Source organism: Lissotriton vulgaris, chromosome 5, assembly GCF_964263255.1.
Source record: "Lissotriton vulgaris chromosome 5, aLisVul1.2, whole genome shotgun sequence".
Taxonomy (NCBI): Eukaryota; Metazoa; Chordata; class Amphibia; order Caudata; family Salamandridae; genus Lissotriton; species Lissotriton vulgaris.
In genome coordinates, this window is record NC_141693.1 from 1,141,819,602 (window position 1) to 1,141,844,994 (window position 25,393).

The 25,393-nt window shown below is 47.7% G+C and overlaps 1 protein-coding gene across 1 annotated transcript in view; it reads left to right on the forward strand.

Moving 5' to 3' along the window:
- Positions 1-25,393, forward strand: part of FHIP2A (FHF complex subunit HOOK interacting protein 2A) — a 340,036-nt gene that overhangs the window by 256,890 nt on the left and 57,753 nt on the right. The window contains exon 15 of the mRNA XM_086922896.1: positions 21,975-22,115. Coding sequence (XP_086779022.1) covers positions 21,975-22,115 — 141 coding nt within the window. The remainder of the gene's footprint in view (positions 1-21,974; positions 22,116-25,393) is intronic.

A 25,393-nucleotide genomic window follows, 5' to 3' on the forward strand; every position in this document is an offset into this window, starting at 1 on the left:
CCCCGACCCCAAGGTGGGGGTGTGGAAAGAACAAAGGAGAGGAAGCCCGTTCACCCTCAACAGAGGAAACTAGGGCAAGGCAAGGGGAGGCCAAAGCACCCCACGCCCATACAAGGCAACAGAACCTCCATCCATGACCAGAGAAGAGGAAGACGCGCTATATAAAACTTTATAAATAAATAAATATCAACTTAGAGGCTCCAAGGAGACGAGGGAGACCAGACCCCACCGGGAACATACCCCGCGAAGAAGGCAGCTGAGCCCACCACAGCCAGAAGTCAAGAGACCAGACAGAACGGCGCTGACAGCAACAAGCAGTCGGAAACAGAAAGAGTAGCCCGGGGCACCCAGGAAAACCGGGAAGACTCCGCCTGAAAGAGGGAGGAACACAAAATCCATCACAGCCCTCAGGACAGAGAACATGAAGGTGAAGAAGGCCCGGAGACACCACAGAGAAGGGCCCGCACACATGACCCAAAAAGAAGTAGAACCAGAGCCAAAACGTCAGGCCGTAGGCAGCAGGCAGACCAGGCAAACCACGTAGCGACCCCGGAGAAGACCCCCCCCCCCGCCACCAAGGCATTCCAATCCAGCAATAAGGGAATTGCACTTGCAATGTACGTAAACGCCATGGAGAGCAGTAGCCCACAGGCGACCACAACAGCTACCACTACCCCACATAGGGTATGTTAAGTCCCAAGACATGGTAACCCTCTTAGGAAGAAACTTCCGCAGCAGAGGACAACAGAAAGGACCGCAGGTAAAAATCCCCGCAGAAGGCTTGTCAAGTAGCCAAAGAGAAAAAACAGAAGGCCTTATCTCAGGACCTACCTGGGGCAGATAACCCAAAGCAAAAACACAGTCAAGAAGGGCCGTCCAGCAGCCAACAAAACCCCTGCCTCAACAAGGAGAACTCAAGTGGCCACGAAGCACACAGAACAACAACTAGGGCGACCCTCCCAAAAGAAGGAACACTTCCAAGAACCAGATCAACTCATAAGTCACTGAGGAGGAGGAGGAGGAGGAGGCGGAAGCAGCCGAAGCCCTGCCAAGATCCTCCGGATGTTGTGTTATGGGAAATAAGGGAACCCGAAGGTAATACACTAGGGACCTTGGGCGTTAACTTTTTTACAAAAAACAGTGGACCCTAGTACTTGAGAAATCAAGGTAAAAATAGACATACACTGACTAGTTAGTATGTCCTTTGTCCAGCTGGACAGTAATTTATTTCGAAGATGCACACAGTGGAAATGAATCTTAAAGTAATGTCAAGAGGGAACAGCCCGTGACCTCCAGTGAACAAGACAAAACAACAAATTCAGGCAAGAGCGAACAAGACGGTCTGTATACTTATAATCAGTGAACAGACTTGATTACATTTTGGGTTCCATTGTACAAAGCATTTACAAGCATTTTAGGTACATATGATACTAATGTGTCAACAACGTTTCGATGGAGGGGCGTGGCTTGGGCGCCGATGGCGATGGTCGCCTGAGAGCTCGGCTCCGGGACTGAGCCCGTGATTATCCTGTAAATCGGAGGCTGCGGGGCACCCCAGCCCCCGCATTCTGCTGACCGGCCCGACGGAGACCTGCCGGGGCCCTTGGCGCGATCTGAACGAGCGGTGACCCGGCGGAAAATCGAAGTTTGTGGAACTGCGGAGTGCGACCCAACATGGCGCCCGGATTTCATTGTCCCCTTGGCCGGATCCATTAGACTGGAGGAACGTCGCCGGCGGCGGTGCACCCCCCGCTCTGCCGTCTCCCAGTGGTGTGTGGATCTGGACATCGGTCAGAGCGGTCTCTTTCAACGGGGATTGCACTCGGATGGGCGGATGCCCACGCTATAGTGGATCCCGCACGCGGACGTCTGGAGGTCCCGACGGTGGCCCCACTCCCTACACCGCATTTGGCTACTTTTTCCTGGCCGACCCACTTCCATGGGAGGCGCAACCCTTTGGCGCCGCAAATCGTCCGGTGGAGTTGGTGACCTTCACTCCGGGACTCTATCGGCCGTGCGGGCCTGCCCGACCTGGCGACGATTGTCTCCGCCTCCTCCTCGGTGCCCTCAGACGACGTGTGGTGGCGCGAGCCGAAGCTGAGAAGGTCCAACAGGCCCTGGAGATGGGGATCTCCGGCACTCGACCTGAGGCCCAGCAACCGAGAGAGTCATAGCCGGCGCCTGCACTCAGAGACGCCTGCTACTGGACCCGCACAGAGTGCTCCCGGCGACATGGGGAAACCTAGAGGAGCCAAGGGGGCTACCCCAGCCGCCTCAGACTCGGAGACCCAGGACAAAGAGGAACGTGGGGACCCAGAGAGTTCTGCCGGTGCATCAATGCAACAGCAATTTGACCGCGTCTTAGAGGCGATAGCGACCACGCGCTCGGCCCTCCAGCAGGACATTGCCCAGGTAGCGACGAGCCTAGGTCTCCTTAGAGCGGACCACGGCAAACTTTCGGACCGGGTCAAGGAAGTGGAGAGCTCGGTGAAAACCTTGGAGCCGGCACAGCGAACCTTGGCTGCGGCTATGAAGGATGCTCTATCCCGGATTACGGCCCTGGAGCAGAGAGCGGAGGATGCGGAAGGCCGTAACAGGAGGAACAACATTCGGGTGGTGGGCCTGCCGGAAAAGATTGAGGATGGCGACATGGTGGCATACTTGGAGGCCTGGCTCCGAGACACGGTGGCCCCGGAGGGTCGATTCTCCTTCTACACCCTGGAGCGTGCCCATAGAGTCCCAGCGAGGCCACCGCAGCAGGGACGTGCCCCGCGACCGGTGGTGGCACGGTTATTGCACTTTAGGGACAGAGACCTCATCCTCAATGCCGCCAGACATAATGGTCCATTCAAAGTGGCGAACAGCCAGGTGAACATCTTCCCGGATTACACCTATGAAACTCAACGCAGACGGTTTTCCTTCCTGGCGGTCAAGCGCGAGCTCAGGAGCGAGGGCATCCAGTACTCGCTCCTATATCCTGCGAGGCTCCGCATAATTGTCGATGACAAAACTCAATTCTTTGATACCCCAGAGGATGTCTGTAACTGGCTTGAACTCTATAGAGCGGGGAAAGATGGCTTCGGCTCCTCATCTCAGCAGGCGGCGGAGCCGGAGCAGAGACGGCGGTCCAAGAGGATTCGGAGTCGCCGTGGCCGCTCAGGAGGACCCTCAACTGCAGAGACATCGACGGAGCGGAAGGGAGTACTAGAGGTGTTATCTGCGCTGTCTGGCTCACGGGACGATGCCATTGAGGAGGAAGCGGACCCTGGTGACGAGGGGGTACCAACGGACTCCGAGGAATCGGTGACTGACAGCGTCCATACGCCGGTGATCACACCGAAATCGGTGGAGGACCTTCTGGATGGACAGGGGTAACGGGGTGAGCTACTTCATTTTGGGAGGGGGCCCGGCAGGGGGGTGGCGGGTGCCGACAATAGATGCTGACTCCCGGGGAAGGGAGGGTGGGGTGCCCTGTTTTTGCCCTGAGGGTTTTTTGACACTGTTTTGGGCTTGCTTTAGTCCTGGTGGCCTGAGCGTCGAGGGCCCACTGCCTCCGCCCGGCCCGCACCTGGCCCTTAAGGCCTTCCTACGGTGGCGACCGCAGGATTAGTAGGGGAAAGTGGGTTGTTGGAGGGTATGGTTTGGATGGGAACTAGATGGTGCTATTTGGGTCCTGTTCTGGGGAGGGTGGATGGGGAGTTGGTTCACACTTGGGTTGTTAAGTTTTGGTTGGGGAAAATGGCCGCCATCAGTGCTGAGATGATTGATGTCCTTTCTTTGTTGGGACCCAGATGGGGAGACTTTGCGAGAACGATATGGGACAATGGCTGATGTTGCTAATCTGAAATGTGTTACTTGGAACGTGCGGGGCTTCATACTATGTCCAGGCGTCACAAAGTCCACGCTTATTTAGTGCGTAGGGGGATACAAATGGCGCTGCTGCAGGAGACTCATCTGAACAAGGCGGAAGGGGCGGCGCTACAGCGTAGGTGGAGGGGGCAGGTCTTTTGCACTTCGTACTCCGCGTATGCCAGAGGGGCGCTGATCTGGGTTAGAGCTGGGGTTCCCTTCCAGGTCACGAAAACAGTGATAGATCCAGAGGGGCGTTATGTGGCCATTTCGGGGACTTTGGGAGGGAGAGACCTAAACGTTTGCTGTGTGTACGCTCCTAATGTAGACCAGACTGCCTTCCTTTCCAGGTTATCGGGCTCGTTGGCCCACTTCTTCTCCGGGCCCCTCCTGCTCGGTGGAGATTTCAACTCAGTAGTGGATGTAGACACTGACCGCTCGCATCCACCCCTCCCCGATTCTCCGGTTCGTCGCATGGCTAAGGGTCGTAGGGACTGGCAGACTCACTGGGGTCTAACGGATATCTGGAGGGCGCAACACCCCACAACTAGGGACTACTCCTACTTCTCGAGCCTCCATGAGTTGCACGTTAGACTGGACGGATTTCTTGGCTCGCCCGAACTGGTTTCAGCAGCGGTCCGGTCTGAATATTTGACCAGGACCATATCAGACCATAACCCCCTCCTGCTGGACCTTCGTTGGTTTCCCGGGGTGCCTGCGGTGCCCACCTGGAAATTACGGCCCGAGATCCTTGAGGACAGTGTTTTCAGGGCGGACCTAGGTGATAAGATCTCAGAGTACTTTGCGTCCAACGGTGGCACCGCGAGTTCGAGAGCGTTAGAGTGGGACGCTTTTAAGGTGGTGGTGAGGGGGTACTGTATCTCTAAAAAGGTCGGCATGAGGCGAATTATCCTCGCCGACCTAGAGGCAGCGGATCGAAAACTCCGCGAGCTGGAACTACGCCGCCCCGGGCGCCCTGAATTACAGGCACGCACAGCGGAGGCGAAGGAGGCGGTGGCGGCGGAGGTCGAACGGCTTCGCTGTTTTGACTACAAGGCCTATACGGTTCGGTCCATCGCAGAGGGGGATAGGTCGAGCGCGCTGCTGGCATGGCTAGCCAACCCTACGCGTCAGTCCTCACTGACGACGTCCATGCGCAAGGCAGACGGAACCGAGGTGTACACTCAGCCTGAGATTCTGAGCTGCTACCGGCAATATTACGAACGCTTGTACCGCAGTCGCTCTGCCCGAGACCCTGACCTGCTCGATAATTATCTACGGCCTCTGGAGATCCGAACAGTGGAGCAGGACGTGGCGAAAGCCCTGGGGTCCGACATAGAACTGGGAGAGATCCGTAGCGCCATTAAAAAGATGGCGAGGAATAAGACCCCGGGCCTGGACGGCCTTCCTGTGGAGTTCTATGCAGCTTATGCTGATCTCCTAGCCCCTAGGTTGTTGATAGTATACAGAGAGGCGAAGAGGCTTGGGCGACTCCCGGGCTCGATGTGCGAGGCATTGGTGGTTCCACTCCTCAAGCCCGGAAGGGACTCATCCGATCCGGGGTCTTACCGTCCCTTATCAATGCTGACGGTTGACTATAAAATACTGAGCAGTATCTTGGCCTCGAGGCTGCTGGGACACATGAGCTCCCTGGTACATGAGGACCAGGCTGGCTTTATCCCCAGGCGTAACACGACCATGAACATTCGCAGGTTGTTCCGCTTACTAGGGGAACCGCTTGTGGACGCCCCGTGCCCGGTTGTCTTATCGGTAGACTTAGAGAAGGCTTTTGATAGCCTGGAATGGGACTACCTTTGCACTGTGCTACGGAGGTTCGGCCTCGGTGAGGGCTTCATCAGATGGACCAAGGTTCTGTATGCCTCGGCATCGGCCAGGGTTCGGGCGGGACCGCTGATTTCCTCACAATATCCGGTGGAGCGAGGCACGAGGCAGGGATGTTCGTTATCCCCACTTCTCTTTGCGCTGGCGGTGGAGCCACTTGCGCTGCATCTCCGGTCGGGAGCCCATTATACGGGCCTGTGGACTCCTTCGGGCCCGCACTACATTTCGCTGTATGCAGACGACCTGCTGCTCTTCCTAGAGGACCCGCTCGCTGCCTTACATGGAGCTGCGACGGCGCTCACGGAGTTTGGGGAGGTCTCGGGCCTCCGAGTGAATTGGACTAAGACCTGTCTTTTCCCGGTTCGCAGGGGCACCCCTACCCCTGCTCTAAGTAGGGAGATTAGATGGGAACCCGACTGCTTTAAGTACCTGGGGGTGTACGTCTATCATGAACCATCTGACCTCCTGGATGGGAACATTGCCCGCGGCACTCGAGCACTTCGAGGCAGTATGGACTTCTGGGCCACGCTACCGCTCTCGGTGGCAGGGCGGATTGCTTTGCTTAAAATGGTGGCGCTTCCCCGGTTGTTATATTATTTCCGGACACTACCGATCTGGGTCCCACCGGCCACGTTTCGACTATTACGATCAATGATAGTCGGATTCCTCTGGGGCTCGGGCCGCCGGCGGGTGGCCCTCAAGACCCTGATGAGACCGAAGGATGAGGGTGGGCTTGCGGTGCCGGACTTCGAAAAGTATTATTTAGCGGCGCAGCTCCAGACCTTCACCCAGGAGATCGCCCGGGAATTCCGGGGCCCAGAAGACAGGAGGGGAACGGGTATGGCCAGGCATGTTCTCTCCTTCATAGCGATGCGACAACGGTTGGCCTTACAGGACTTGTCGCTGGAGGAGCGGACCGTTCGCCTGTGTTGGAACCGAGCTCACGCCCGGGGCCACCTGAGAACACCGTATGCGCCCGAAATACCTCTGGGGATGCTAACGGCTTTGCCCCATGGCGGCGATTGGTCACGGTTGGCGAACTGGGAGGACGCCGGCTTACAGCTAATAGGTGACCTATACGAGGACGGGGCGCTCTTGCCCTTTCAGGAGCTCATTGATCGCTTCGGGATTCCCCGCAGCGACTTTCTGCTGCACTCGGCCCTTGTCCGAGCGATCCAGGCGCACTGGAAATGCGGGCAGGAGGAACCTCCTTTATCTCCGGTATGCCAATACGTGATGATGTCTGCGGGCACGGTGAAGGCGGTCACTTGCCTTTACGGCAGACTGATCAATGAGGGGCTGGCTCCCCTCACTACTCTGAGAAACCGTTGGGAGGAGGACATTGGCAAGGAGATCCCGGAGACGACCTGGTCCCAGCTGGTGCGGCGAGCCTGGAAGGGCACACGCCACGCCCGCTTTCAATTGGTCCACTACTACGTGCTCCATAGAGCATATCTGACCCCAGTGAAAATCAGGCGATATTTTGCTACGAATTCGGCGGAATGCCCCAGGTGCCCGGCCCAGGAGGCGGACCTTCTCCACATGCTGTGGGCCTGCCCGGGATTGTCATCCTATTGGGTAGAAGTGGGGAAGACCCTGGAGGAGGTGACGGGGAGATCCTTATCGTTTGACGCGGCGGTGGGACTCCTGCACTGGTTCCCTCATACCCCCAAGAACAAAATATCTAGCAAGTTCATTGATTTAGGGCTGCTCCTTGCTAAACGAGAGGTGACCAGGAACTGGAAGGCACGAGCTGGTCCGACAGGAAGCCGGTGGCACAGCGAACTTTTGAAGTGGGCGGCGGGGGAGAGCACGCTAAGATACCAGCTAGCTTGGAGGCAGCGTAATGAGAAGGCACAGGAGGCAGCGCTGGAGTGGGAGACGTTAGTGCAGGCCCTTAGGGATTATTGCGCCCCCAGCGACTCTGAAAGTGAGGAAGCAGCTCGCCCCAAGTCCCGATAGACGATTGCACTTTTCAGCTCTGTTGCTTTCCCCATGGGTCCTTTAGCAGATCCTGTTGAGGTTGTTACCGTGCGCTGATGGCGGGGTTGGGTAGGGTTTTCTTTGGTTCGTTGCGTTTTTTGAGGGTGGGGTTTTTCTTTCTGGGTTTATAGGCTTGTTTGGAAAAGCAGATGACGGACAGTGGATTATCCGGACCAGCCTCGACATCCTTCTGAGCCCCCATTGAATCTCGCCGCCCGACCCCAGGGTTGTGGGCTGAATGGCTGTGTAAGAGACTTACGGCGGGGGGACGGAGGGTTGTGTCTCATTGATCTTGCTTGTTATATAATGCTGGTCGATTATGTAACGATTTACTGATTCCTGCAATAAAAATATATTTAAAAAAAAAAAAAAAAAAACGTTTCGATGCTGAAAACTTAGATACATGGCATCATCTTCAGGACAAGTATATAAATCATGTTTGTCTCGGAATTAGTAACAGTTGCCAAGGTAAGTTGGTTGCCCGGGGGCCATACCTCTGTGCGACAAGGACGGTTTAAGGGCAGATTTTAACCTGCGGGGACAAAGTTAAAGTCATTACCCGGCTGTGGTCAAGAGTGGCAATTCACCGGGTTAAGGGCGAAATATATTTACCATTTGGTAGCGCTGGTGTGGGGAGATCCCTCGAGTTTCTAGGAGACCGTTACTTAAGCGGCTCGATTTTAACCTGTAGCTGAATCGTGTAATGCCGCATTATGCCGATATGCTGCATTACGCGATATGATAGTCAAATGTGGGCTGATATGTTAGCATTTCTGGAATATTTACCAGAGGACAAGAAGGAAGCAAGGGAAATTAAGCTGGATGGCGTGAACACCCCCTCAGAGATTATTGATGCAGACATGAATATTCAGTCTACGGCTTTTCATCAGATGGCAGGAGCTGCTGTTTTATGTCGCCAGGGTTGACTATAGGTAACATTGTTCTGCCCAAAAGTGCAGGCTAAGATTCTTGACATGCCATTTGTTGGTGAAAATCTTTTTAAAACATTACCAACAGAAATCGGTACCAACCATATTCCCAACAAGGGTATCGCTCTCCATACTCATTCCAACAGCTATACAAGTTGGCAGCAGCGTCCTCCTATGCTAGATAGCCATCACAGACGCCCCCCCAGCTGGTGGAAAAATCACGGGACGCTTCTATGCGGCAATGATACTTAACAGACACCAGTCAACTCCATCCCACGACAGTACCAATTTGGAAATACCCTTTTCAAATGTTAGTTTCGCTGGATGAGCATCTCTTCAACCAAATTACTGTTACATGTAATACAACACGGTCACACCCTGGAATTTGTTCAAAAGCCTTCCAATGTTCCACCTAACAGAACATCCCATCATCATCTGCCTCTGGTGAAGCAGTAAATTCCTTTACTTCTTTCCAAGAAAGCGATAGAGGAAGTTTCGGATGCCAACACAGGTTTCTACTCCAACTTCTTCCTCCTCAAAAAGAAGTCCGGAAAATGGAGACCAGTGATGGACTTGAGGCTATTAAACCGATTCATCTAGAAACAACCTCTCAGAATGCTGTCCTTACAAAAGATCCTGCAACTCATGAATACAGGGGATTACATGACCTCATTGGATCTGCTCGATGCGTCTTTCCATATCCCCATCCACGTTAAGCATCACAAATTCCTACAGTTCAAGGTGGCAGAGTGCCATCAATATAAAATACTTCCTTTTGGGCTACAATCAGCCCCCAGGGTCTTCACCAAATGCATGGCCCCAGAGTCTTTTTCCTTGAGTAGAACGGGGCACCAGATGTTCCTGTACTTGGACTGGCTTATAAAAGGACCCACTTCTCACTCTGCAGGAAGATCTATTAGGGTGCATCTGAGGCTGTTCTGTACTCTAGGCCTCAAACTGAACAAAGAAAAATTGTCTGAAACCCCATCAAGGACAGCAGTTTTTCTGGGGGCAATCTTAGATATTAATGTTTCCAAGGCTTCTCCAACTACAGAAAGAATTCATCACTGAGAAAGAATTAAAGCTTCCCTCTCGGGAAGAAGGACCACTTCTGTCCGGAACTACAAGTCAATGTTGGGACTTATGTTTTCTTGCATCCACTTGATACCAAACCGTCATATTTGCGTGTGGCCGTTGCAGGAACAACTATATGGTCAGTGGGCTCAGTGCAAGGGCACCTTAGAGGACACAATATGAGTTACTGCGACAATGAGGTTGGCAATGTCTTGGTGGACAGATACAGCTGATATCTGTCAAGGTCTGTCGTTCGTTACTATACAACCCCATATAGTTATGACATTACATGCCCCGCGGAAGGCTGGGGAGTTCATTTTAAGGACTTGAAGATTCATTGAAAATGGCCCGTTTATGAGACTTTATCTCACACAAATCTTCTGGAGCTGAAAGCAGCTTCCCTAAGACTCCAGGCTGTTCTTCCTAGGATCTGCAACTCCTCTGTGTTGGTGAGAACAGAAAACACCACATCAATTTTTATCTCACCAAACAAGGAGGTATGATGTTGCAGATTCTATCAGCTCGAGCTCAGCAGATCTGAGAATGGTTGATTGTCCACAACATCACCCTGAAAGTGGAACATGTTCCAGGGGTAGAGAACAAATTAGCAGAATCCCTAGAGCACAATGGATAAGGTGGTGCCATGAATGGGAACTGAATCAGCGGGAGTTACTGCAGGTGTTTCAACGATGGGCTACTCCACATCTGGATCTCTTTGAAACTTTTCTCAATAAAAATGCAAATTGGTTCCCACAGACAAAATCTTGGGGAAATGCATTCCACCTAGCTTGAACAGGAATATTCGCATACGCTTTACCTCTTTTTCCCAAATGAAACAAGAGCCTTGCTTCTCATACTCATAGCTGACAGGGTTGCTGCTGTTTGAAAAGAACATCTTACCCCGTTTAGTTTATGCCTCCCAAGCCCTGCCAGTAAGAGTCCTTAAACCAGCATTGAAATCCCTACAGAGTGCATTCAACTCTTTAATATGGGCGGTGAAAAAAGTATGAATAGCATAGAAAATATTGATGGGACACCTGTGATTAGATTGACTTGGATTTCCGGAAATAAAGCTGTATTACTATGCCTGGCAGACCCAAGTCTTCTGTGAAAAGTCTCTTTTTTTGAGACCGAGTGGCACTGGATACTTATGAACGAAGGTGTCATGGATCCAACACCATGGGCTATACTCTCACTAATAAAAATGGCTCATCCCTCAGTCTGTTACTTTTCTGAAAAGCTCAGCCCTACGATGTGAAAAAGAGATGATCACCAGAAAACGGTCCTTGGCAATATTTCTTTTCTGCTGTGGAGAAACTCAGTATTTGCTCCAGGGAATGTGCCAGAGGGGAGAGGGTTGTTGGGCGCAAGGGTAGGAGAGCAGAATACTCAAAGATCTATTTGACAAATAGGAAATCAAAACATTTAAGCAGTGCAAAAAGAAGTTTAAAATAGGGGAAGGTGACTGAATGAAGGATTTGCAGTTGCAGCATTGGGCAGTCTACCCTGCTAACAAAGTAGCGGCCATTAGACCACTCACTAAACTATAAAGTGTTAGACCGGTCAGCCCTTTGGGTGGTCCCTCCTAATTTTTCCCCCCTTTTTGCCTCTAATTTTTGTGTCCACTGTGATTTTTGGGTGCTGACCTTAGGTCTCTGGGCGCCTTATTATTACTAATTAGTACTAAGGCGCAGATGCTCGTCTAAAATGGAGGTAGGAGTAATTTCTAATTTCTAATTTAAAATACTTGTAAAGCGCAGCATACACCTTGCGGTTTCTTGGCGCTGATAGTAATAAAACAGCTACAAGATGGTGGCCACCAACTGTCTAATTTTTACCTCAGGGCTTGGTGCCATAGGATAACAAAAGGGGTTCCAGAACCTTCTGGACCTCTCTGGACACAGGCTATAAAAGGTGGAATGTTGGGCGGCCATTTTGGAGAGAGAGGTGATCCTGTGAGGAGTAGGGTCAGTCAGGAGTTAAGGCTTCTGGGAGGAGAGGTTGGCGCACTGGGGAGGGAAAATTGACTGTCTGCGGGCCTTCTTCCCTTCTCTGCTGACGCCCCCCTCCCGGTCTGATACCTAGCCCTGTCTTAATCTGTGACCCTGTCGCAATTTACTTTAGTGGTACCCCCCTCTTTTCTAAAAATAACCCTGGTTCAGCCTGGGTGGCGGAAAACCATTGAGCCGGGAGTTAGAGGGTGAGAAAGGTTACTGTCTAAAACCCTGAGAAATCAGAAGGAACTGTCTCTTGGCTATTCCCCGAAGCCTACTAGTGAATAGGTGTAATTGGAGGTTCAGGAAAAACGGACCCTAAGCAGCGTAGCACCATCCACGCTTGTCTGTACTCACCGCTCATTATTTGAAGTCGGCTGTGGAAGCGGGCAGACTGGGCTTCCTGGGGCTCCTGGGTGACTGGCGTCGGTGTGTGGCAGGAGAGCGTCTTCCGCGTTGGTTGCTAGGAAGCGGAGGCCCTGCAAAGCTCCGCTCGTCGAGTCAAGGGGAGGCGAGGCGCCGGACGGTGAGGTGGGGGTCGAGAGGAGGCTGGGCTGAAGCGGAGCTCTTCCCCGAGAGGAGGCAGAAGAGTGAGAGAGACGTGGAAACAAAGGGGGGGGGGGGGGGGGAGCAAGAATCAATTCCCCCACTCACTGACAGAACTTTGGTGAGAGTACCCCCGTCGGAGTCCTACAGTCAGCGGGGAAGCCCCGTCGAGTGCTCTTCACCTCCCGGGGTCCTGTCAAGCTCGTCATCACAAAGTAAGCCGGGAATTCTGTCCTGGAGAGAGGGAAAAGACTCGGCACTCTTAAATCCCTGCGGGGTTGTAACTGTGGTTGGGCTGCTGGGCCTAGGAGACTTGCGACTGAGAGCCCTGACTGTAAAATCCAACCAATGATCAGTGTATGCCGGGGTTCTTAACACCATGCGCGCTAGCGGAATTCCGCTCGCACGCTGGGTTTTGCGGAAACTCACTTTACGTGACGAGCTGGGCTCGTCATCAGCGTGCGAGGAGGCTACGCCATGACGAGCCCAGCTCGTCATCAGCGTCGAAGGGGTTAATGGAGGATGGTAACCCACGAATATACTATCTATCCACAGCCATCCTGAGAAAGGTTACAAACCAGGGATAGATTAGGAGCGATACTTAATCAATCTTGACTAGGAGCATGGTCGTTACAGCAACGCTGGAAATTGAACTTTGACGGTCTAAAGTGAGTGTACACATTCAAAGTAAAGTCTATTTATTCCAAAGTATTACCCTGTCTTTCTAAGGTACTTGTAGAATGTATCCAATGGTTGTAAGAATTAATGTCACAACTTAATTTTGCCCTTCTAAGCAAGCTACTATTGGACTCAATTTCCAAGTACAAATATCACAGAGCTATCTCTGGAACCTGTATCCCATTTGTAATTCCAATGTGTCCTTTATGGTAATTTAAATCTTATTGCACGCATTGACATACAGAGTCACATTCTGATTGTCACAGAAGGAAAGGTATGCACTTACAGAAAAAGGATGACCTTCTTGCAAAGTATCTCTTATTCCTACTAGCACTAGGTTATTAGAATTAAGTAAGGTCTGCTAATGTAACCGAATTCCGTGTTATAATTCATGGAATTACAAAAGTATGCCAAATATTAATGATGGTATCTAAAATGCAGATGTAACAGATTGTGAGGCTACTGGAAAATTAACTGAAAGAAAATATAAAGCTTTTCAACTTTTCTATAAAAAAGAAAGAAGGTGTGGTGTCATTTTTGGAAGTGGGGATACGCTGAGTTACTGATTTGAGTGTGACGCAAGCACAACACAGATGTCTTGGAGTTAAGCCTTTACCCCCTGTGCCAAGCTACCCTAGGTGGACCGGAGACCCCGGGTCCAACATACAGTACCTGAGGGGTTCATTTCAAATATATTCTCAGTACATAAGACTACCAGCACAAAGTCCAATTTACATAAATGAGACTGGCAAAATATCTGGTAATGGAATATCTATATGGGGCAGTTGTTGAAGCGCTGCTAAATTTACCCTCCATGTATAAAAGTGTCCAAAACAGAGAATCTCTTTAGAAGTATATGATAATATTGCATCTAAATGCCCAAGAGGCACATTCTTGGAAATCTACGGTAATAAAATCAATCTACACACGGGAGAGTAAGCTGTGGGCCTTGCTGGCCTTTGAAAACCTTCACAGTATGAGTCATTAGAATGATCAAACATGGAGACATCTGGTAGAGTGCATGCCTGCTCCAATGAACAAAGCCTTTTAAAAGGAGTTATTATTGAGCAATCGCAAGATATCAGAGCTTCAAGGCATTGTAAAGATATACTTATGTTCAGTTCACCTGTCAGGAAAAATGTGAAAGGTAGGTGGGGTTTTTGTTTACCTTTTTGTTTTCAAATTTGAGCCTAACTAAGGCTCATTCTATCTTGTAAAAAAAACAGTAAAATGTATTTGGATAAAAAGTATGTCCTTTGCTGTGAATCATGCTGCAGTGTACTTTATTACAAGTGTGGCACTGGTCTATAAATATTATTGTAGAAGAACGGTACATGATCAAGGTATCACGACCCTACCGGGCGCACAGCAAGATATTAAATATTTCCCCCTGTTCTAATTGTTTAAATGTCTTTCTATTTACACATTAAAGACAAGTTTTACTTGCTTCTCGCATTTATTTGCAATCATTATTTCAACTACCTATCAACTATGAGTGATTATTTTTTACAAATATGTACATTTCATTATAACATTTCAATGAATCCAAAAGAATGCATTTGCTGTATTAATCATACACACAATCATTCACATTTCGACGATCGTTGAATAGATCGGCCCGATGCATTTCGGGACCTCGTCCATTCCTCAGGGGCCTCTGTAAAAGATCATATACATAAATTAATGTTAACTTGATTTGTACTCTATATTTGAGTTTTCCATATCTGCCACTACTCAATTCTGCGTCCACCGCCCTTATCTTATGTACAAAATATTAAACTACCATGTGAATTGAGCCTAAAGAAATATTCACAATTTTTCAGTCCATACTGTGTGTTAAAAGAACAAAGTATAACATCAGTTGCTGTTGCGTCATTATAGAGAATGCATCAATTACTGCACAGATATGAATAAACCTTGCTGCAAGGGTACTTTGTTTCATGATACTACATTGTAAAAACATCTTCGAGATTCTTCGTTTCATCCTATGTATCATCAGAACAAATATGACTTCATTTGCTGTTACATCAATATGAAGAATGCGTTAAAAACTGCACAAATGTAGATTAGCACTGCTTCAAAACATTGTAACATAACATTCAATTGTACAAACATGAAAACATTAAACACTCACAGTGTAATTTGGGGTTCTAAAATGTGTGCCCTTCTGCGTGTGAGAATTCGTCCAAGAGAATCTTTCTAAAAAAAATTAAGGAAAAACCGCTTAGCTTTACTGACTGATTGTCTTAGTAGCTGACCTCGCTCCCCTAAAATGTCAGTTTAATTTACCTGCGCGGCATAAAGAATGGCGACGTATCTGGGGCGATCTCACGAATAGCTATCCTTTGCGCGTGTTGATTTATCCAAATGTATGTTATAAGAAAAACGGGGGAAATGGGAAACCGCTAAGAATTTATGTACAAATATACACGGAGGCTTGCTAAACTGCCTGCAGTTATACGTGTCATTACCTTCTTTACTGCGAAAGAGCCACGACGTATCTGTGAAGAAACGAAAGACATAACCTATGTTAACAACCGTGCTATGGCCGGTGTAGTACTAAAAACGCGTATTCCGATAATCTCACGTATTATAAGAGAGAAGCTTACCTAGAGTGTTCTAACAGATGATAAACGTGTGCATCAATCCTATTGGCGACAGCTTACCGAGTCTCTGGTTGATTTGAACCGTTCTCGCGAGTGCTCTAAATGTTATCGTGCTACGTGAACCTGACTCAGAAAATCTAAGAGGGGGGGATCCACTCCCATTTGTCTCAAAACTATCCAGAGTTTTGCATGCGAGACGCAATCAAAAGCGGCGGACAGGTCTACATACACCATATAGACCGTGTCCTTCTTTGCTTGGATATATTTGCCCACTATCAGGCTAAGATTAAGGGCCTGCTCCACCGTTCCAAACCCCTCTCGAAATCCAAACTGAAGGTCGGAGATAATGCCTTTCTCCTCAGCCCACTGCTGGAGTCGTTCAAGGACTACCCTGCCAACGACCTTACCCAGAGAGTCCAGCAATAAGATGGGGCGGTAGCATGTGACATCCTGACGATCCCATTGTTTATAGATTGGGACCATGATGGAGTTGGTCCAAGATTTTATCAGTCCCACTTTTGCAGCTGCGGTACACACTCTAGTGAGAATGGGGGCCCAGAGATCCAGATTGTATTTAAAAAGATCCACTGGGACCCCATCATGGCCTGGAGGTTTCCCATTTTTACTTGTTTCCAGTGCAACTAGTACCTCAGATGTCAAAATGCAGGGATATTGGGTATTCAACTATTAGATGTGTGTTTTCTGTCCCTCCTGATGTTACTGTGTTTTTAAAGATTTTGGAAAAGTGGGACACCCAGGTGTCTTCCCCTATAGCCACTTCTATCTTGGGGCTGTTATCGTCTATTAAGTAGGGGGATCTAACTGTTCGCCAAAAAGCCTCACTGTTTTTGGAGGCAGCACTAGTATGGAGATCGTCCCATAGTTTCTGTTTTAGTTCTTGTATTCTTAGTTTACGTGCCCTTCCGTATTGCTGTCTTTTTGAGTTGGATCTGCTGCGAATCTCTAGGTGTTTTTCTTAGGGCCAGCTTTAAGTTCGTTAGGGCCACAGTACAACTATGGTTAAACCACCCTTTGGTGGTAGGGTTCAAGCTCCTTGGTTTTACTGTAAGGAATCCCTTAATTTTCTCTAATATCTGGGCAAAATTATTTAGGACTTCTTCGTCCATTTCTAATAGATCCAGGCATTTAATTATGTTTGGGTATGCCGCTTTTACCAATTTTCCGGTAATTTCGGCCGGGTTTATCTTCCCCCATTTTAATGTATATCCGTTTTGTTTACCTAGCTCCAGTTTGTTCTGGGCAAGAGTTTTCGCTATAGCTGTGGTTGGGGGTTTGGAGTTAGTTAAATAAAGATCCATCCTCAGGGCAGAATGATCACTTAGAGTGTTAATCAGGACCTCAAAAGATCTAGCTATGCGTAACAATCCAGGCGACAGGAGAATGTAATCGACTGTCGTTTGGCATCCCCTTCCCACATATGTTGGTTGCAGGAGATTTGAGCCTGGACTTAACCTGTTAGCTATTATGAGATCTAAGTCCGATAACACGTTGTTCATAGCTCCCCCCCCCCCCCCCCCCCCCCCCCAGAAGATGAATCGCCCCTTTTCCTACCTTGGATTGATGAAACTGGGTTAGTTTCTCATGGATGTTAGAAAGAAGGGTCAAGAATTGGTCCTCTTCTAAGTTGTTATAAAGGTTAATTAAGAGGATAGAGTCCTTGTTCTTAGTTGAAAGGAAAAATAATTGGAAATTTGGATCAGAATCGACCATAGACACTTTTAGATGGTTCACAGTGTTTGCAATGTACGTGGTCAGCCCTCCCTTAGGTCTGCCTGCACTGCTGGAATGAAGTATGTTTTATAGCCCAGAAGGTGGAGCTCCGTCGTGGACCATGTCTCCTGGAGGCAGATAATTTTGCCCGGCTCCAAAAAGTACATGGCAGTCCCATCCTCAATTTTCGGACGGAGACCCGCAACATTCCAGAAGAGGATAGGAAGGGGTGGTGGTTCTAAATTAGCCGCCACAGCTTAGTTTACTGGGCAAATTGTTCTTAATTTTGGTATTAGATGGAGTGGGTTAGGATTAGTAGATTCAGTCGCCGTTAGTGGTCAGTCGACCATTTCGAGGCCACTAAATCTACTCCACGTCGGGATGCTGAACCAAGTATCCCAGCGGGGCGGCTCTCTATAGGCCGTCCTCTGCGTGTGCGGACCCCAATCATTCCATCCTCCTCCCCGGTGGCGTGGGCCCACTGTGTGCCAGGATCTATCATAATCGTGGCGACGATGGCCCGCTATTTGCCTTGTATTGCCATATTCAAAGAAACTGGGTGCCGCTACTTCCCAGGGGGTGTCATGATCATTGAAGGGACTTTTGCAATGTCTTGCAGGATAAAAAAAGGAAAGTGGCTTGGTGCTTATACCTCCATTTACACTCGAGTACTCCCAAGAGCAACTACAGTCTACTACTCGGGGGTCTTCGAATGTAATCACAATACAATCTCCCGGAATTGATTTTCTTCCATTTCCTACCCAGGGAGTCCTACGTACCATCGAAATCCTGCACGACCAGGTTGGTGGAATGGGGCAATTGGTGTTTAGCCAATGTTGAGCCTCGTTTTTCAATGACCATGTCGGTTCTGCGTTATAATCCACTAACTCGGGAACACCTGTCATTACCACTACAAAGGGACAGGCTTCCGGTGGCATCTCAACAGGGAGTCTAACTTCGGAAGGTCCTCTAGGGCCCCCTCTGTTGGATACTGGGGCCAAGGTTTTTGGAGCCGGGGTTTTAGGCGCCGGGGTTTTAGGCGCCAGAGTTTTAGGCGCCGGAGTTTTAGGCGCCGGTTTTTTGGGCACCGATGTCTTAGGCGCTGCTATTGTTTCTGACGGGGTATTCCCCTGGGATAAAGTAGTGGCAGTATTAGTGGAGAGTTTCACTAGTCTATTATTATTTGATATTTCAGGGGGTATTGGTTTAGATGTTGCGTTTGACGATGTAGGTACCTTGTTTTGTGTGACTGAGTGCTTGGGTTGGATCGGTTTGTTCTGTTTATTTCCCCCCGTATTTTGGGCCCACGGGACTTGCATGGGTTTTATAAGATTTGTAAGATTAGATAGCTGATTCTCTATGTGCGCTAGTCTTGCGTCTACTGGTTCAAGAAAGGATTTCATTATATCTGCGATGTTATTTAGCAGCTGTAAGTTATTGCTGTCAGTTATTTCGTTACTACAGGATGAATGAATAGGGGATTTCAAGCTAATAGAGTCAGAAGAATCATGTGCTGACTGGTTTATGATCGCAGTGACTACTACCTGTTCGGCTCTATGGGGTGCATTCTCTGTCATATTAGCTGTATCACCGATCTCATTGAGGGTGGGATTTTTCTGATCATTCTTTCTTTTCCTTATGGCACCCTCCCTCCTCCCTCTTGCTTGCCTTGTTTCATCTGGTGTAATTTGGGGTAGCAGCTCTGGAGTCTTTTCTAGATCTGAACTTAACTGGACGTCCGAGAGTTGGGAAGCCGACAGGTCCACATTGTTTGGTAGGCTACCCCTACCCTCACAAAGGATCCTTTGCCCAGAATTGTTGTCTATTACAGGGTTCTTGCGTCAGCTAAGTTACCCATAGAGCGCTAAATCCAAGGACACCCTACCTTCCATCAGAATAATGCTTTGATCAATAAATGAGTTTGCCTTGGTTATAAAGTCATCCATGGGACCTAACAGCTTGCCTCCACCCCCCGATACCTTGGTTTTGTTTCCTCTGGTTAACCCCATTGTTCCTGTTAGACCAGTACAGGAAGTTAGTGTCTTGCTTAAACAGGAAGTCAATAAAGCAGGGTCGTTAGGAGCTCGCAAATGCAGAATCAGTAGTGTAACAATACATACAATTTCAGTGTAGATTCCAGAGAGATGGGAGTCATTGTTTTGAAATCTTAAATTATAGTAGTTATTTTTATTGTCCAACTGCCTGAGTGTCAGTAATAGTTTCAAGGAAATGTGAGTTTCTGGCATTTTTGCATTGTGTTGAATTTATCATTGAATATATCATCTTTTAGCATGGGCAGTGAAGGGTGGCGCTCTGGCGATTTGTTGATGAACTGCTTTTACTGGTCTCTGCTACACCAACTTATTTGCCACATCACTGAATAATGCGCATGAGAGAGGGTCTCCTATGGCAGACCATGAATGTGTTGAGAATACCGTTTTCAGGAAGCTGTGTTTCAGAATAAAAGTAAATTAATGAAGATGATTGGCAGTGCCTTCACCTTTGTCTGAATGTCCCACATAATGATTCTTCACAGTAGGTCAACAAAGCTGATGAAGCTTGGATTCCTAAACATCAAACTCTTAGTGAAATCATCAAACAAATTTCCCCATTGTTCACATAGACTATTGATAGTTGACTTGAAAAGTTTGCAAGGAAGCTAACATCAGAAATGCATTTCCATTTCTGTGAAGACAATATGACTCTACAGTGAAGACCAAGAACCAGTTAATTCAACTATAAGGGTTTGTTTTGAAACGTTAATCAAACCAGTATATATGAAAAGCAGGAACAGATTTAAAAGATATAGCAGTACAGTCTGCAGACTAGTGTGTGCCAGTACATTACGTCGTAATAATATAAGGTACACGATAGTAACACCCACAATACAGAAATAAGCTATTGATTGATGCATTCAAGTCATCCATAAAGACATTTTGCTTTTCTAATCTAATGATAAGCTAAGGTGAAAAACTCTAAAGGGAATTTCCAATGAGGGAGCATAGAAGGTATCCGCATGAGTTTAAGCTTTAGTAAAGGTACAAAGGAAATGAGACGAGTGCTCGGCATAAGGCTTTATACTCAAAGAATCTGAGTAGAGAGACATCTGTTTCCTCTCAAAGGCAGGATGTAGTCTGCCTAACTAGCTGTGAAACATCAATTAAAAGTGTAAATAGCCTTTTCGAGAACATCCATATCTCATTTCCACCACCGAGTGCCACTCCTGTAAGCACATTTGATGGAAGTGAACATGCTTCCTAAATTCCCATCTCCACACAGTCCGGTACCAATGTGATGGCTTTGGCTGTTCCACCCTCCTGTTACAACGTTAACAGGAGGATTTCTCTCACCATCATTGCATGGCGTTCGTTGCCAACTTTCTACTCCCAGCCTCACTATTAGCTGTCTAATACATAACAATAAGCCTTTCTCTAACTAATGACAAGCACAATATTGCGCCTGTAAAGAAAACCACATACTGGCAGCGTTAAAGCAAACCTTTTCCACTTAAGGCCTAATGTCAAGCTAAGTTAACTTGAGAATCGAAATGGATACATGTTAGAGAAATACATCAGTAGGAAGTAAACCTTTATTAAATGTGAGTATGTAATGAATATGAATACATCAGTTTGTTGATCAATCTGATACACATATATGTGAAGTCTTAGTGATCATAATAGTTGCATACTATTAATTAATTTAAATGTACCATATATGTTAATGAAGTTAAACCACACGTTTATAAATGTCGTATATAAGCATATAAATGTATAAATGACGTATACAGGGTGGACCTTAAACTTCAAATACTTTTGCCGTATTACTGGCTTTGAACATACCAACCAGCAACATATTAAGGCATCGAGCTCGCTCTCTGAGCACAATCAGTGTGCAGGAGGCACGTTGTAAGACCTCTGTTGTTTGCACCATTCTGCATCTCCCGGTCTCTTTTTCAGAATTTCTTTCATAACCTGAGGTAAGCGTGAACAGCTGTTGCTCCTGCTTCTCCTTTTTTGTTTGCAGTGGCGAAGCAAGGGTGCAATAGGCCCTTGGCCTAATGCAGCAATGGAAATGTGACCTCCAGAACCTCCCACTCGCCCTGTTCGATTGTAAAGACCTGATATAAATTGAGTACTATGGTGCTCTACCCCCCAAAATCACACCTACAAGCCCTTCTCCATCAAATACACTAAAGATAACTATGCACTTACCTGGACGTATTAGTGAAGGCAGATACATCCTTTTCATTGTAAAAAAAGCCCAGATGATTAGCTTTGGCAATTAATGGTCTTCGGAATTAACTTTACCTTTCGACTAACTAGATCAATCCTACACTCTAACCCCTTTGTTATTTTCAGCACATCTGTCTAATTGTTCTGCTTTGAAGACCTAGCAGATTTTATCATTCAGTCTTACCTCTGGTTGCAGCCAGTCGAGTGGCGTTTGACTAAGGTGTGACTGTTCTCAATTATTTGTAAGAGGTTAGCATCAGAATTAGGGTGTTGTAGCAAATTCAGGCATTTTATTCTCCCTAATTGCTCGTGAAAAAAAAATTGTCACATACCTTTCAAGAAACTTTATGTATTTTTTTTTTAAGGTGACAAGCATTTATTGAGGACATTTCATGACCAAAACGAACAAATGGTTAATAGGACCACAAATATTGCTTAATTATGCAAATGTTTGTATAAGTTGTTCTGCCTTTGTCGCTAAACAGTTTTCTCCTCTTGTTCCCCAAACAGCCTTATGATGTTAATTTACAAGTAACGTCAGTGTTGTCCAAGCTGTGTCTCTTCCCTCACCCACACATACATGAATTCCTTTTGGATCCATATGTAAATCTGGCTCCAGGCTGTAGATCTCTGTTTTCTGTCATTGTCAGGGTAAGTAGACTTGACACATGAATGCAAGGTTGTTACTGAAAAGATGGACAATTGTTTTCCAGGGAGTGTTGTTGGGGAAGGAAATTTCAAATAATTCTCGATTTATGAAAAGATGGAGTTAAGATTTCTTGACCATCTCTTGTTTTGCCTTTCAATTTCTACATACTTGGGTCTTTTGAACTCTACCACAGACCATGTTTATTCTTTAATGTGATTAAAGACACAATTGTTCTGTTTTTAGTTCTTCCTAGCCACCACTTTATTTGTTGCCAGAGCTCACCAAAAACAAAAAATGCAGTAAGAAGGAAAATATAGAGGATGAGCTTTTCTATGTTGATCAGCCTGTTTAGAGCATATCATTGCAATACTGGTATCATTTCACTTACTTCTTATGAAGTAGATCTTGCTTCTCTATGTGTGGACAGAACACCCCTTGCAAAAATGGCAGTGCTTCATTGTACAAGTTAAAAAATGTATTAGATACAATGCCCGAGCATCCAACGTTACAGTATACAATTATGTCCAAAAAGTTTCCTTGTTCCTTGTTTCTATATGTTCGAGGCATATGAGCTGCAGATTACACACTGTGCATAGATGGCCACCTAGTGTTGGGCCCGGATGTTTGCAGTTTGTTTTGTTGTAGAAAAGTCTTTGGAAGTCACGGTATAGGTGACTTCTCCTTTGGATGATACTGCGCATGAGCATCGGCTCCATCCCCAGATTGTTTTTTCCCTCCACCGAGCTCAGATGTGTTTCCAGCGCTCCGTGTTGGAACCGATTTCCTTCGGCGCGCAATCCTCACCAACATACAGAAAGGCCCCGACTCCAGCTCATGGAAAGGACGCCATTTAAAAAGTGTCCTCAATGTGGGTCAAAGTTTCCCCACACCGACCTTTATGTAGTGTGTAACCTTTTCATCTCCCTGGAGCACGAGGCCAAGGACTGTTCGCTTGTGCCTCTTTCCGCTCCAAAAAGACTATCCGGGACTGAAGAGCGAGGAGCACCAATGGCTCGATCTTCAGCTTCCATTCCGGACGACCTCTTTGAAGAAGGCTTCAACATTCCAGAATAACACGACGTCGACAGCAACTCCAAGGCAGAAGACTCCGAAGTCGAGTACCTCACTCCAGCACAGCGGGTCGGAAGTAAGACCGTCGACCCCGACCCTTCCTCGACACACCCAAAGAAGGCCCCATACACACCTTCGCCCTCGGGTGCACACCGACACACTGCTTCTACTGCCCCACCTTCGGCCACGGCTAAGAAGCTAATTAAGCCTTCAGGCGACTCGGGCTCGAGTAGACCTTCGCACGGTGCTGGCGCACATTTCCCGGCACCGAAAAAGACAACTTCACCGGCTACGCCAACATCCAAACCATTGGCGCCGAAACAGACCACTATTCCTTCGGCACCGAAACCCAGGTCGGAACCAAGAAAACCCGCTTCGGATTCAAGAATAAACACCGGAACCGAAAAAAACATCGGATCCAAAAAATGTACCAAAGCCGAAAAAATCCTCTGAATCGAAAAAAGCTTCGGAGCCGAAAAAGACTCCTGCTTCTCCAAGTAAAGACATTGCCAAGAAACCTAAACGAACCACTTCGGTGCCGAAACCTTCCTCCGCACCAAAAGATCGGCCTCCTGCAGAGGACTTACTTTATCCAGACCCTGCTCAAAAGACTCTAGCTAAAGATCCAATCACTGGACAGCTAATTTTAGCTTAAAAAAAGCGACCCCTAGACACACCAGCTCCAGCTCTGCATTCAAAGAAGGACATGGCTACCTCTCCCCTAAGACTGCCTTCCCCTTCCCTTTCACCTGTACCATCACCACCTCCTCCCATACCACAACATTCCCCAGCATCCTCTTATCATACCAGACGATGACAACAGGGATAATAGCTCTGATGATATCGGGGGTAACATACCTGATCCAGCTACTCCTACAGGATCACCTGACCCGTGGGATGATTATACCTCCCCAGATGTCCCAAATGTCTCTCTGGATTACATATACCCCTCAAGGCCTTCCCCACCAGAAGACACTATGGGTTTCAATCAATTAATTCACAGAGCTGCGCAATATCTTGGGGTAGACATGCACACAGACCCTGTTGATGAAGACTTCCTAATGGATACCTTTGATAATGCACAAAGGGCCTCATCCACTTTACCAATGCTTAAAGGAGTGATTAAGCATGCTCCTGAAGTCTTCAAGGACCCAGTCAGAACTCGGGTCATTAACCCTCCTATAGAGAAAAAATATAAAGCTGCCCCCTCAGACCCAGCATATATTAAAGGTCCAGTACCACTAGACTCACTTGTAGTTTCTAATGCACGCAAGAGAGCAAACTCGGAAACATCAGGGGAAGCTCCACCACCAGATAAAGAGTCTAAGCTACTTGACGCATCAGGGAAAAGAACAGCGTCTCAAGCAGTAAACATGTGGCGTATTGCCAATACACAGGCATCATTAGCCAGATGCGACAGGGCACATTATGACGAATTAGAATCATTAATGAAGCACCTCCCTGATAAATACAAGGACAGAGCAAATTAGCTCATCCAAGAGAGGAAAAACATTACAAACACCTCTTTTCGGTGTGCACTTGATGCAGCAGATACTGCCTCTAGGGCAGTTAACACCAGCATTTTATTACGTAGGCATGCCTGGCTACGTATATCCGGATTCAAGCCTTAAGTACAAAGTTCCAATCTTAATCAACCCTTTGATGAACAACACCTATTCGGACCTAACGTAGATGTATCACTTGAAAAAATGAAAAAGGATACAGATACCACCAAATCTATTGGAGCCCTGCAGTCGCAGGCTCCCAGGCGTTCATTTCTACACTCATCCTATCGAGGTGCCACCAGGGGATACTCTTCAGACACACCTCATACAAAACCCCTAAACAGTCCACTTACAGCAAGGGCTACCAAAGGGGTGGTTACAGGGGTAACAATAACAAAAGCAGAGGTAAAAATAACAATTCCCGCTCTGCCTCTACCCCTGCCCAATAACTCCCTTCCCCCGTCCCATTCCACTCCTGTCGGGGGAAGACTTCAACAATACCTGCCAGCCTGGGAAAACATCTCATCAGACTCTCTGCTCTAAATAATTCAATCAGGTTACTGTCTACAACTAACATCCACCCCCCCAAACATGCCACCCAAGCAGCGTCCAATGTCACAAGAACTTTTAACACTGCTCAGACAGGAGGTAATATCCCTCCTGCAAAAAATGCGATGGAGATAGTTCCAGAGCATCAGAAAAAC